At 35.1% G+C, this 13755-nt stretch overlaps 1 protein-coding gene across 13 annotated transcripts in view; it reads left to right on the forward strand.

Moving 5' to 3' along the window:
* LOC114310629 (S-adenosyl-L-methionine-dependent methyltransferases superfamily protein) overlaps positions 1 to 13755 on the forward strand; it is a 47204-nt gene that overhangs the window by 18495 nt on the left and 14954 nt on the right. For 6 of the 13 annotated variants that reach the window (XM_082915716.1, XM_082915709.1, XM_082915711.1 and 3 more), the window contains exons 2-6: positions 3056 to 3169; positions 3266 to 3471; positions 3562 to 3614; positions 3890 to 3957; positions 4042 to 4101. In XM_082915716.1, coding sequence (XP_082771842.1) covers positions 3056 to 3169; positions 3266 to 3471; positions 3562 to 3614; positions 3890 to 3957; positions 4042 to 4101 — 501 coding nt within the window. Of the gene's footprint in view, positions 1 to 3055; positions 3170 to 3265; positions 3472 to 3561; positions 3615 to 3889; positions 3958 to 4019; positions 4102 to 13755 lie in introns of all 13 variants that reach the window. The other 7 variants (XM_082915710.1, XM_082915712.1, XM_082915714.1 and 4 more) reach the window with 3 other exon arrangements.

Here is a 13755-nt window from a genome sequence, read left to right on the forward strand (position 1 = left end):
AAAAGATTCTTGCATTCCTTTGCAACTAATAATTTAAAGAACCGCATAAAATACACAATTGACATAGTTTGAGCTCTTGTATCAAGGTCAAACTCCCTAAAATCAATTAATAGAATTTGAACACGAGGAAGGTCACATCTAATCCACCTCCTCCATCAAACAATCTTCATTATAGAACCAAATCCATGGGTAATGCAAAAGTAACTGATCAATATTCTCTTCATCCTTCCTATGCTTAACACACCACTGTGGATATGAACCATTTTATCATTTTTTTTTTTACTATAAGTAGCACATTTGCGCCGACCCCATTTGATGGGACTTAAGGCTTGGTTTGGTTTGGTTTGGTAAGTAGCACATTTGCATTCCAAATCACTTCATGAAATTAAGAGGATTTGAGAATGGTGCATTTGGATAATCAATAATCTGATCAAAGTTGGATATGCAAGAAAATACTCTAGATGAGTGAATGGTCCACATTCTTTCTTTATCTTTATGTAATAATTTTTTTGTTGTTGTTGATAAAAAGAGCGTCAAACAGTTATGTACTCTACCTCAGCAATGTGTAGTAAAAAATTTGCTTTTTGGAACCAAGCTACCAAGTTGTTCCACACATAGAAGCATCCATAAGGTGTGCTCTTTATGTAGCCAGCCCAATCAACATCTGAATAGGCATCAAGATTGGTGTTGGGGATACCATAAGCCAAAACCAAGAGTCCCTTTCACATAATGTATGATTCTGTAAACTGCTTACATGTGGGATTCCTTGGGACAGGATTGGTAATGAGCACACAATCCAACACTAAAGGCTATGTCAAGTTGACTAACAATAAGATACAACAAGCCATGAGGCATACTCCTAAAGAAATTAGAATCAACATATTTCCCGTTAGTGTCCTTGCTAAGCTTCAAAACCGTACTCATAGGAGTTCTAGCAACTTTAGCATCAGCAAAATCAAATTTCTTAATGAGCTTCTTTGCATGAGTGGATTGAGATAGAAAAATCCCATTCTTCATTTGTCTAAAATTGAGACCCAAGAAGTAGCTCAGTTCACCAATTTGTTTTGGAATGAATGACAACCAACACACACTATGCTCATAGCAAATTCATGTCTCGTTTGCTCTTTGAAGTAGTGAGCAAACTGGTCTGTAGTGGAGCCAACAATAATGTCTTCCACATGGATTTGAGCAAAACTTGTCATCCTCATCTCTATAAATGAATAAAGTTCTTTCCACTCTCCATCAGACAAAACACATATCCAAGAGGTAGTCAACCAGTCTCCCATACTAAGCTCTTCGTTCCTGCTCGAGGCAGTAAAGAACATTCTATAATTTATAGTCTGGGAAGGAATGTTTTGATCACTGGATATGAATCCTAGCTCCTCACTCACTTCTTCTCTAGACTTTTCACTAGATGTGGGTAGACACTCCAAAGTTATTGGACTAGGATCCTCACTCTCAAAAGTTTCACCAACATCATCTTCCTCACCATATGTGTAGCATTTAGTATTGATGGCCTTGGCCCACAAGTTTCGAGGACGACTCTCATAGAGTGTAACATGGCTCTAGCCATCTCTTGGAGTATCCTGTTCTTCCTCTCAACCACTTTAATAAATCGTGGAGTCTGTAGCTGTTTACACCTATAGGGGTGAATAGGCCGAACTTAAAAATATGATAAATCACCAACCCATTATCAATTTCAATTTGAGCAATGCTGATGATAATATACCAACCACAAAATAAATACAAGAATAACGACACAATGATTTTACATGGAAAACCCTAGGGAAACTGTCAGGACAAAAACCACGATCTCAACAACCCAAACAAATCTACAAAAATCAAACAATGACTGGACTTAGAAGAAAGAAATTGCAACATTACCTAGTTCACCTGACTCTGAGATCCTCCCTCAAAGCTCCATGAGCTTGATCTTCACTCTTATGTGGCTCTGAGCCAGACAATTTCCTTTGATTCATTAGTCCACCATGAAGATCCTTGTCTTGATCTCTGTTCAGAAACAGTTCCATTTACCCAATGGCCACAGGTTGTCAGAATGATGCAGGGCAGAGTGAGGTGTTTTTATGTAAACGGCTCAATCTGATCATGTAATGCAAACTCACTCAATTATATGACACTAGATTGAAGAAAACAAGAGAGGTTCTTGAACTATGGATGCAAAGATCAAAAATACTCAAGGTGCTCTGTTATGGCTGCTAATGTTCAGGGCTTTGCGCTAATCACACTGACAGCTCTTTATATATGATGAAGTAACGGTAACATGAAACAAAGCTAAATGGGGATTTTCCTGGCTCTGAAGTGGATTGTGAGCACCTAAAGCATAGGCGGTTTGAGTGCATATCAAGTGACAGACCCTGGAAAATTTATGACCAAAATTAATGATGCCATGGTTGGAGCTCAGGGACCGTGCATGGGCACTAGAGCACTCGAGCCCACAATGAGCACCAATCAAGTTCGAAGTTTTAGAGAGAGAGAGAGAGAGAGAGAGAGAGAGATAACCATTTGAATCAGGTTTGAAGTTTAAATTACATTTTATGCATTTTTTCTAATGGTTGGACACATGTAAGCGGTAGTCAGGGACTTTCAGTCATTTTGTTTATCAGTGAACTGTTAGCTTACAGGAAGGTAAACAGGTTTCCCATATAGAAGAAAATAATTTTGTATTTTTTTGTATGTTTTATTATGCTAAGCATCATTCTGTTTATTTAGAGGATCTCTAAATTTATAAATGAATTAGAGTACATTAAACTTGTTAAGGTTCTAGTTATATTTTAAGTAATCTTGCAGAATTCTCAGTTTTGGATATGTTAGTGTGTTTTGGTGGGCCATTAGATGGAGATCTAAGGTGACTAATCTTGTAAAACAAATCAATCTATTAAGAATAATCATTCTTTACTCAAATTGGCATCTTGTCTTTGACAATAATCACACATTCACAAGATGATGTTTATTTCTGAATGATATTAAAAACACATGTAGCATTTGTGGTGTCATTGTTGTACTTTTTCCATGAGCTTCGTGCTATGCTTTGCAGTTATGTCAGAGGATATGGTTACGGATGGGTATGAAGACATAATGAATATTGACATTTCGTCGGTGGCCATTGAAATGATGAGAAGGAAGTATGAGCACATTCCACAGCTGAAATGTATCCTATGAAGGTTTATTCATTTTAGGATATCGTGTATTGTGTTTTGTTGAGCAAACACATTTATTAGTGTGTTTTCCTTATAAGAGTCAACAGACATGCAAATGGATGCCAGGGATATGAGCTTTTTCCCAGATGAATCATTTGATGGTGTCATTGATAAAGGTATGCAGGAGTCTCTCTATTACATGTTTTGTCAAATTTTGCAATTTTTTTTAAACTACATTGGGTTGATGATACTTTTCACTCTTTGCATGCTTGGTCCACTGGAATCCATTGTAGGAACTCTTGATTCATTGATGGTAAGTTGTGTTTTCCAATTGTTTATTTTAGTTATCTTCGGACTATTGTTTGCACGTTCTAATCTTTTACATATGCTTTTGACTTTTAAGTGCGGTACCGATGCTCCAATTAGTGCTGCTCAAATGCTGGGGGAAGTGAGCAGGTTGTGTGATTGATGAGCTTCTAAAGTTATTTGTTGATTGCAATTCGTTGTAGAAGCTAAATGGTCACATAGCTCCATAATAAAAAAACTGCCATGAATTACACACACAAGTAGTGGCTTGGGTAGAGGAAGAAGCCGGAGCCTATGTATTACTGAAGAATGGATCTGATATAATCAATCAATTGCATATTTTTATAAATTACAATATATCTTTTTATTTTTATTTTTTATAATGGTATTCTTATTCATTAAAAACAATTACTTTCTGCTTGTAGGCTTCTTAAACCTGGAGGAATCTATATGCTGGTAATCATATACTCGAACACCAAGCGTTTTACCTGCCGTAATTTTCTCCCTTTGTTCTGCAAGCCATCGATAGATGTGTTGCCAAATTGTGATTTACAGATAACTTATGGTGATCCTACAGTGAGGACTCCTCATTTGAGTCGACCAGTATACAATTGGAAAATTGAATTGTACATTATACGTGAGTTTTCTTTCTTTCCTGTTTCCTTTTCTTTCTTTACTTTCAGGTACCTCTCTCTTCCTGTCTGTTCTGTTCAGTCTTGCAGATTCATTTATGCTTTGGTATTATTTTCTATTTCTGCTTGGTATTGTCATTGGATATAAATTAAAGAATTTATTGGTTCGTGATGGTTGGTTTCTTGTGTTGATTCCCTTCTCTCCTCTTCTATGGTTGGTTGGATTGCATCTTTCATAATGAATTTGTGTAGTATGTTACTCGGACTCCACTAAATGTGTGAAGCACTTATGCCAGACACTAGACACTTGGGCAAGGGTATGAGATGTGTCCAAGGAGTCTAATTAGACATGCATGCCCACACCCAACATGATTTACATTAATTTGTAAATATCATTTCACCCTAAAAAATAAAAGAAATATTTAGAAAAATATTAAATTGATACAGGTCCTGTTGTCCTTGTATGTCAGAATTAGATGAATCCAACACTTGGACACATGCCACACCAGACACCAGTAGTCAAATGTATGTAGCATAGTCTAAAGATAGCCCATTTTGTGCTTAGAAGGGGGTGAATAGGCCAAAATCTAAGTATTATTTATGTATCTAGTTCAATTTAAACTATGGCCACTAAATTTATTAAGTCAATTATGATTGTAGTTAGTCACAATAATGGCTACCACACAAATTAAAGTAAAATAGGAGACCATGATTTGTATGGAAAACACTTGTTAGGAAAAATCATGAACACACCCAATCAAACAAAATCGATGATCAATCTAGGGTTTACTAGACTCAATATGCAGAACTTGCAATCCAACCCTTGCTAACCTCAATCTTACAACTTCAGCAAAGCTCCTCACTTGCTATGCACTCCTTGTGGTTCTAAACACCTCAGAACTCTTGATTTGACAGCTCCACGGAATTCTTTGCTCCAATCTCTGCACCTCGCGACCTCAATTACGCAAACAACCAAAATTTGCTAAACAAAGATGTATTGGTTTTTATGAAATCACTTAATCTGGAACTCTCTAAGGTGATGCATACAACATGAAAATCAAGTTCATAGAATGAAGAACATGGGTTTCAAAAACTTTTGAAAACTTGCGAATAAACAAGGTTTTCTCTCATCAAAAAAAAGTTTGAAGTCATGGTCTTACCAAATAGAAACCCTAGGATAACTTTATATTGGTTTTCCAGAATCTAAGACCTAATTCGACAAAAGTTTGTATGAGTGCTCGAGTGGGCTTCAAGCACACACAAGGTCAATTTTTTGTCTGCAAGTTGCAGTGCACTTCGGTCAGATCTCTCAGTAGTTCTGCAGGAAGTCCTCCACTTGAGAGAGCTTCAGGCACGAGATCTTTGCAGAACCCTCTTGACATCTACTTCAGCGGCTTTTAGGGTGCACTTCAGTGTACTTCATTTGAGTTGGTTATTTTTGTTTGTTTTCAATATGTTTCAGCACATAAAAATCAAAGGAAAAATCTAGGGTCAATGTTGGGCAAATTTTGCAATTCGAGAACCAAGTGTCTTAAAGCTAAATGCAATATGCTTATGCAAAATACTTGTGAGATGCTGGCATTCCTTTGCCAGTTGATGTAGGACAATTAGGGACAGTGCTGTGAGAACTGTAAGGCTGGATTTGTGGGTTTTTATTGTGATTTCAAGCTGAAAAGTAATGGGAAGGTTAGGGCTTTTACTAGTATATGAAGAATTAAGGTAAGAGCTTAATGTAATAAGCAGGAATATTGAATTTTGGCACTGTTTTGGGTGCTGCGAACAGTACCCATGAAAAATATTTTTGGCTGATAAAAGTGCAGAAAATAAAAGAGGGAAAGGAGAATATAGGTCTAGGAAACAGATGTAGGACTAGTAGGGATTTCTTTCCTCCAAGAAGTGAGCCCGGGATAAGTATATTGGTAGCAACAACAATAGATTTATAGGGCTGGATTTAATGAGATTTTGTGGCCGCGAAAGTATTAAAAATATGAGTTAAGGGTTTGTAAAAGGGTAGGGTTTTGGGAATGAAAACATAAGTTTTAGGGGCTGTATGATGGCTGTTCTAAGCACTATGAACCTTGCCAGATAGAAGAAGGAGAGAGAGAGAGAGAGAGAGAGAGAGAGAGAGAGAGAGAGAGAGAGAGAGAGGCGCTTCACCCTCACAAGGGATATACTGTCATACAAACACAATCTCAATTTTTCATAATATTAACTCTTCTATTGAATCATTGAGATTACATATATATTTATAGGCTATGAAGCACCGACACTCCAAAACAAGTGCCTTATCCGTGTCGGACATGTGGACACTTCAGGGACATGCATGTGATACACCACATGGCGTGTCGCTTTATTTAATTAATTTATTTTCAAGGGACTCGCCGGGAACACTTCAGGGACACACTAAGGACATGCCAAGTTGTCTTTCCCTCCATTTTATTTAGTGCTTTTGATGAATATTGAATGTTTATTATTTTTTTCTTAGATTTAAATACTTAATAAATCATCTATAAAAAAATGATATAAACTATAAGTGTTAATTTAAATGTGCTTTAAAAAAAAAAAAATTAAAGTTAGTTTTTGTTAATATTAATCGTTTGCGGATGTAATATTAATCTAGATAGTAAATAAAAAATATGGAAATATATATTATTGCCATGTTCCCGATGTGTCTGTTTCCTTATTTTTTTGAAATCGCCGTGTCCCGTGTCCACATCCATGTCCGTGTCCACATCCACATCCACATCCACATCCACATCCACATCCACATCCACATCCACATCCACATCCGTATTCGTATCCGTGCTTCTTAGTTTATAGGTTAAAGACCCTCTTAATTCTATAAGGACTATAACTCAAATTTAGAAACTAAAAATATTTAGCAACTACTAATATTCTCCAATTCTATTTAATCATAATAGGAAACTTTAATAACTTCTAATTCTATTTCAATATCAAAATTGAAAACTTGGACTTTAAACCATTAAGATTATTTTAGACATAACAAAACCCATGTGTAATGGCCCATTTAATAACTTGATCTAAAATAAAATCCATGGGCGACCCCTACAACCTATGTCCAAAAATTATTGGAATTACCATTATACCCGTAATTACTAAAACCTGCTATAATGACATGAAGACTCAATATTATTCCAAATCTTTAATTCTTAATGCCTTAAATGTGTTTCATATGAAATTTCAGATTTGTTTTTTTTCTTCTTTCCATGATTTTCATTAGAATCACTCCTAGAATTCATTAGGGATTACACCTAGGGTTTCATTGTATCACAAAATCTATAAAAAAACTTCAAAAGCTCAAAAAATTCTTCAAAATATTAGTTCTATTAAAGTATAAGCATTACGTGGCTTTATATAGGTTTAAGAAATTTTCTAAACAAACTAGAACTAAAAAAGGGAACTACTAAAATATCTTTTGACTTTCAAAATCAATTTAAGACCAAATAATAAACATATATAAAACCCAATTAAATAACTTGACCCACAAGATGACCCATGGGCGACTCTTTCAGCTCATGTTAGCAAATATAAAAATTACCAAAATACCCTTGATCTAAAAATCCTAGAAAATATAAACTAATCATAAAATAAGATTCTAATAATAGTAGAAACATGATTATGAATGGTTCCTATTGGTTTTTCTTTGAAATCATGCTAATTTTCAAATATCGCCATTTCTTTGAATTTATTCTTCCTTGAGCTTTTTATATTTTGCATCACCAGTCTTCACACGACAACACTTCGGGCATTCATTTCTAACTTAGCTACCCTTGTCATCAAGCTCAAACTCTTACAACCAAATTCTAAGTTTTGTCTTACTGAAATTGCCAATTTACTCTAAATATTGTAACGATTAAAGCTTTTAGTTGGTTGATTTTTACATCCCCTATATTTGTCCTTTGTCTTTATGTTGTCTTCCAAATATTTACTTAATGGACTTTTGGCAGCCATGTAATATGCCACTGCCAATTTTGGATCAATAATCTAGTTGAAATAGGGATGACTATTTTTATATTTTACTTTGTATATCCAACTCCAGATTATAATAATTTGGGGATAAAATTCAAAGCTCGGTTTTATTGTTGTTCTGTACAATCCTATAAAATATTGATGAACTTGTATTTCACTGTGTCATTTTCCTAAAGTTGGTTTAGCTAATGTTTAAAATATATTGTAATTCGTAGCCGAATTCAATGTACCCCTTCAAAAAAAATGAACCAATAGATAAGATAAATATAAATGAAGTTCCTCTATTTGTCGTCAAGTTGTTGATTTGATCAAGTACTTAACTTTCTTTTCTTATGTGTCTATTAGGTGAAATTGTTTGTATTATTAAATAGTAACAAAACCCTTTTGATTTTGGATCTTATCAGTTATGTTCGTAAAAAGTGGTAAAAGGATAAAAATGAAGAAAATTTTAAGAGAGAGAAGTTTGCTAATAAGGAGGTTAAAAAACAATTAGAGATGCTAAGTTAAAAGCCTACGATGTTTTTATTTTTTATTTTTAGATTTGAGGATTACAGAAACTACATTGACTATAGAAAACCCATGCTGCTAAAATATACCCATTACACCCCTAAAAACAAGAAAAAGAAAAAGTAAGGCCATAATCCTATATGGTTCTACATTTAATTAAATAAAATCAAGATCTAATCAGCCCCTTTATATCCTCTTTTTTTTTTGAAATGGAGCATCCATTTTTCCTAATTTGAAATTGGTATGTAATTTCAATTGCATCAATTCCACTCAGTAGGGAAGAATTTGGGTCCTACAAATTGGATTGAGCATCTTGATGTGAATGTCGCTGAGGAGTCTTCTTATGTCGTGGTTTGGGGTAATTCTATTTGCAGACCACACTTTCTCTCAGTACACCATTTGTGTTGTTTAGATATCAACTTTCGAGCAAAGAAAAAATGTTTGAATATCAACTTTTGAACGAAAATTAATTGTTCGAATATCAACTATTGAACAAGTTTTTTGTTCGAACAATTGGATTTTGTTCAGAAATTGATATTTGAACAGTTCATCTACGTTCAGAAGTTGATATCCAAATGGGCACAAATGATGTGTACTGAGATAAAGTGTGGTGTGCAAATAAGAAAGTAGTATGCCGATATAGCAATCGGCGTCTAGGTGAACTCTATAGGTAATGCAAGATACAACAAACAACTCAAAATGAGGGCAACAAGGAGTGTGCATATATTGGCTAACCACACTAACAATATGAGTAATCTTTGGGCAAGTAACAATGATAAATCAATTTTCCAACCAATCGTCGGTGGCAACCTACATCAGTAAACATTTCCCCTTGCTCACCATCAAACTTACCAATTTAGTTTTCAGTTACGTAATCTTAAATAGGACTTGCATGTGTCCTGCCATCCTTGATGTTATCTTCTATCTCTGTTCTATTGTAACTCTTGTAGGCCTCATATCAAGTTTCTTTTCATTAATGTAGTGCATAAGAAATAATGCTAGTTTAGTAGGATTGTAGACAAATTTGAAGGATTGTAGACAAATTTGGAGCCTTGTATGAAAACATGGTGGGGCTGAGCATGAATAGGGTCCATTGGAGATCAAGCCCAAGATTGCAAGACAAGTGATGTGATTAATATTGACTCTCTAATTGATTTAGATTTGACGTTATGACTCAAATGGAATTGAAATAAAGTCCATAAAGACTAGTGATGTGATTAATATTGACTCTCTAATTGATCTAGATTTAATTTTATGGCTCAAATTGAATTGAAATAAAGTCCATAATCATGCTATGCCCATTAATGAGATTAAGTTTTTCTAATTTATTTATTTGATTTGAATGACTCATGTTAGGAAGTATACCATAAAACCAATGCATTTCTAATTTTTTCGTAGAAATGAAATATTATTTATTTGTTTATTTGAAATGTTTGTATTCATAAATGGGCATGATTCATGAGATGAATAGTTTAGCGACTTCAGTCCTACGCTACATTAAATATGGTTTATGTTTGTGAATGAGATTCACTTATAGAAGATATAAGTCATAAGCTATGTTACATGTAAACATGGACTTGGGTATGGGTGTCGGGTGTCGGGTGCGGGTACGGGTGCGGGTACGTATCTAGAGGTCGGACCCATCAAACCTCAAATTTAAGGGTATGAGGACTCAGCAAAAAACTATCATATTTTTATATTTTTAATTTGTTATGTGAGATAAAGTGGTGTCGCATATAACATACAATAAAATGTATTTTATTCTTTCTATAGCACTTATTAAACCATGTATACATGTCGTGATAGTGTTAATACAAATATATAAGTGTCCATGATAAAAATGGGCTATCTCACACCCTTGTATAAGTGTCTCCAGTGTCTGACATGGGTATTTAATCTATTTTGAAGAGTTCATGATAAAAGTGGGCCATCTATCACGGGATAACTGCGCTATGATTAACCCTACATGATAGGCTGATATATCTCAACTATTGAAGGAGAAGACTTAATATGTTATTATGTTTGGAATACATCGATGTAGAATCATATCATATTAAAATTATTGTCAACATTGTGTGAATCTTATACTGCCTAATGCAAGGATTTTTTAATCCTGTGATTACAATAGACTCAAATCTTGGGTCATTTTAACTTACCAATGAGTAAAGCTTTAGTTAACCAACAGCTCAATATCTTAGGTCGTCTATGGTAGGGTGTTGGAAGCTTTTTTTGTCAAGATGGAATATATTTGTGCAACAGCAAAGTCTAATCTTCCCTTGAGTGTTAGTATGCTAGATCACTTACTGAAATCTACTATTGGTCATTCTTATGAAGAGTTTACTCAAGGGATTGTTAAGAGTATTCATTGGTTGGACAATAGATATGGGACACAAAAAACCCATGTACAAAATCCAACAACTAGTAAAACAAATCTCGACATATTAAAATTTCAGATGTTTCAAGCTAACCACCCACTATCTAGCTAACCAAAAGTACAAGAATGACTCAACATCCTAATAGTGATCATAATAGAAATAGAAGTTCTTGTCCACTCCATAGTTGTCTAGCCCTTAGTTGCTCACGTGAAAAATGTTAATAATGGAATTAGTTTTATTACGATAGCCAGTAATACGATAAACCAAGACTATAGGTTCTATCGTAGGATTAGGAATTTTGAAGTGGAGATTGTACTTAAGAAGATGAAATCCAATAAGGCTTTAGGACTCGATGATATCCCTATTGAAGATTGGAAGTGTTTGGGTAAAAAGGGAGTTGCTTGGTTGACTAGGTTGTTTAGCAAAATTTTGTTGACTAGGAACATGCCAGATGCGTGGAGGAAAAGTATTTTAGTGCCAATCTATAAGAATAAAGGTGATGTCTAGAATTGCAACAACTATAGAGGAATCAAGCTAATGTGTCATATAATGAAAGTGTGGGAGAGAGTGATGGAACGCCGATTGCGAGAAATAACAGAGGTGTCAGAGAATCAATTTGGGTTTATGCCTGGTAGGTCAACAATGGAAGCGATCTATCTTTTGAGGAGAGTAATAGAAAAGTATAAAGAAAAGAAAAAAGACATTCATATGGTGTTTATTGACCTTGAGAAAGCATATGATAGAGTGTCCCGGGATATAATATGGTAGGTGTTAGAGAAGAAAATGGTGATAAAAGGTTACATTGACGTGATTAGGGACATGTATGAAGGGGTGGTGACCATTATTAGATCGCCAGCTGGAGAGACAAATGAATTTCCTATCACTGTAGGGTTACACCAAGGATCTACTTTAAGTCCTTATCTTTTTGCTTGGTTATGGACGAGTTGATGAGAAATATTCAGACGAGTTGACGAGAAATATTCAGGATGACGTGCCATGGTGCATGCTTTTTGCAGACAACATTGTGCTAGTGGATGAAACTAGAGAAAGAGTTAACACAAAGTTGGAGATTTGGAGAAGAACTCTTGAATTTAAAGGATTCCGGATAAGCAGAACTAAGACATAGTACATTAAATTTAGTAACAGTAACAATGAAAGCAGATGAGAAGTGAAGATTGAGAACCAAGAACTGCCTAAGAGTGAACATTTTCGTTATTTAGGGTCGATTATCACAACAACGGGAGAGATTGATGCAGATGTGGCCCATAGGATTAAGGCGAGATGGTGTAATTGGAGAAGTGCGTCTGGAGTGTTGTGCGATAAACGAATACCCATTAAACTAAAAGGTAAGTTCTATAGAACGTCTATTAGACCAGCTATGTTGTATGAGACAGAGTGTTGGGCAACCAAGAAACAACATGTAGATAAGATGAGTGTGGCTGAGATGAGAATGCTAAGGTAGATGTGTGGTAAGACTAGACAAGATAGAATTAGGAATGAGTGTATTCGGGAATGGGTAGAAGTAGCACCGATAGAAGGTAAGTTGAGAGAAAATCGATTGAGATGGTTTGGTCATATTCAACGGAGACCAACAGAGGCAGTAGTGAAGAGATGCGATGCTGTAACGGTAGATGGAAGTGTTAGAGGATGGGGTAGGCCTAGATTAACATTGGCTAGCGTTATAAATAGAGATATGAATCTACTTAATTTGACTAATGAAATGGCCATTGATAGGGCTGCGTGGAGAAGAAGGATTCATGTAGCGGACCCCATTTGATGGGACTTAAGGTTTTGTTTGGTTTGGTTTATTGTTATTATTGTTATTTCCCCAATAAGTGATATAATGGAATGAGCTCATAACCCAGTGAATATACCAATTTGACATCAAGGAATAAGAATAAATATCTACTGTGTATATCTTCAAAATAAAGGAGTACACTATATTATTGTGTAAACCATGTTTCGTGTAACTTCATAAATCATGTCTCAAAACAGTGTATGGTAAAGCATGTGCCAATGCAAAATATCATGTATCTCAAAAATCTCATGTGTCATTTAGCCGTGTATCATCTCTCAATGGTGATAGTTATCAACAATAATATAAATAAAGGTTTTGCTAGACCATGTGTAACTCGTGGCTTCTACAACTCATGGATCCACACATATTGAATTTAGAGGCATCATCGAGGTAGTGCCCCTATTTATTCCCTAAGCCGATATGGTTGACATACCCCACTAGATAATCATTCAACCGTTGAGATGAGATACTAGGAGCAATCCCATAGCGATCAAAGTCACCCATTGGAATATCTCTTGGACTTTTATCCATGCATATATGAGTCATGAAATATCACCACGAGATAAGGAAAACAATTATATTACATGTGAGGTACTCTTGAAAACAATTTGTGGGAAAATGAGAAATTTAAATGAAAAATACATGAAATGTAAAATTGCTTAGTTGGTGTCCAAAAGTACATAAGCACGAGCAGCAAGAAAGCGATGTGTAGCTAACCTAAACCAAATAATCATGAAACACTATTACTAAGCAATTTTACTATGAATCCTTGTTTAATTAGGTTATTAGGTGATGAGCCATAAGTTTAGATTTGCACTATTGCATCCCAACTCATCTACCGACAAGGCTCCTAGCAATCCTGTCAACATGTAAACAATGGTTTTAGGTCTCATGCATCAAGGGTCATGTCCTAAGTCCATCCAATTCACAAATTTTCACAACTTATCTTACAGGATAGATTCATGCTGTGCAGAATCCTGGCTTTGAAA

The sequence above is a fragment of the Camellia sinensis genome, chromosome 2 (genome assembly GCF_055761805.1).
Source record: "Camellia sinensis isolate YWXY chromosome 2, ASM5576180v1, whole genome shotgun sequence".
Classification (NCBI taxonomy): domain Eukaryota; kingdom Viridiplantae; phylum Streptophyta; class Magnoliopsida; order Ericales; family Theaceae; genus Camellia; species Camellia sinensis.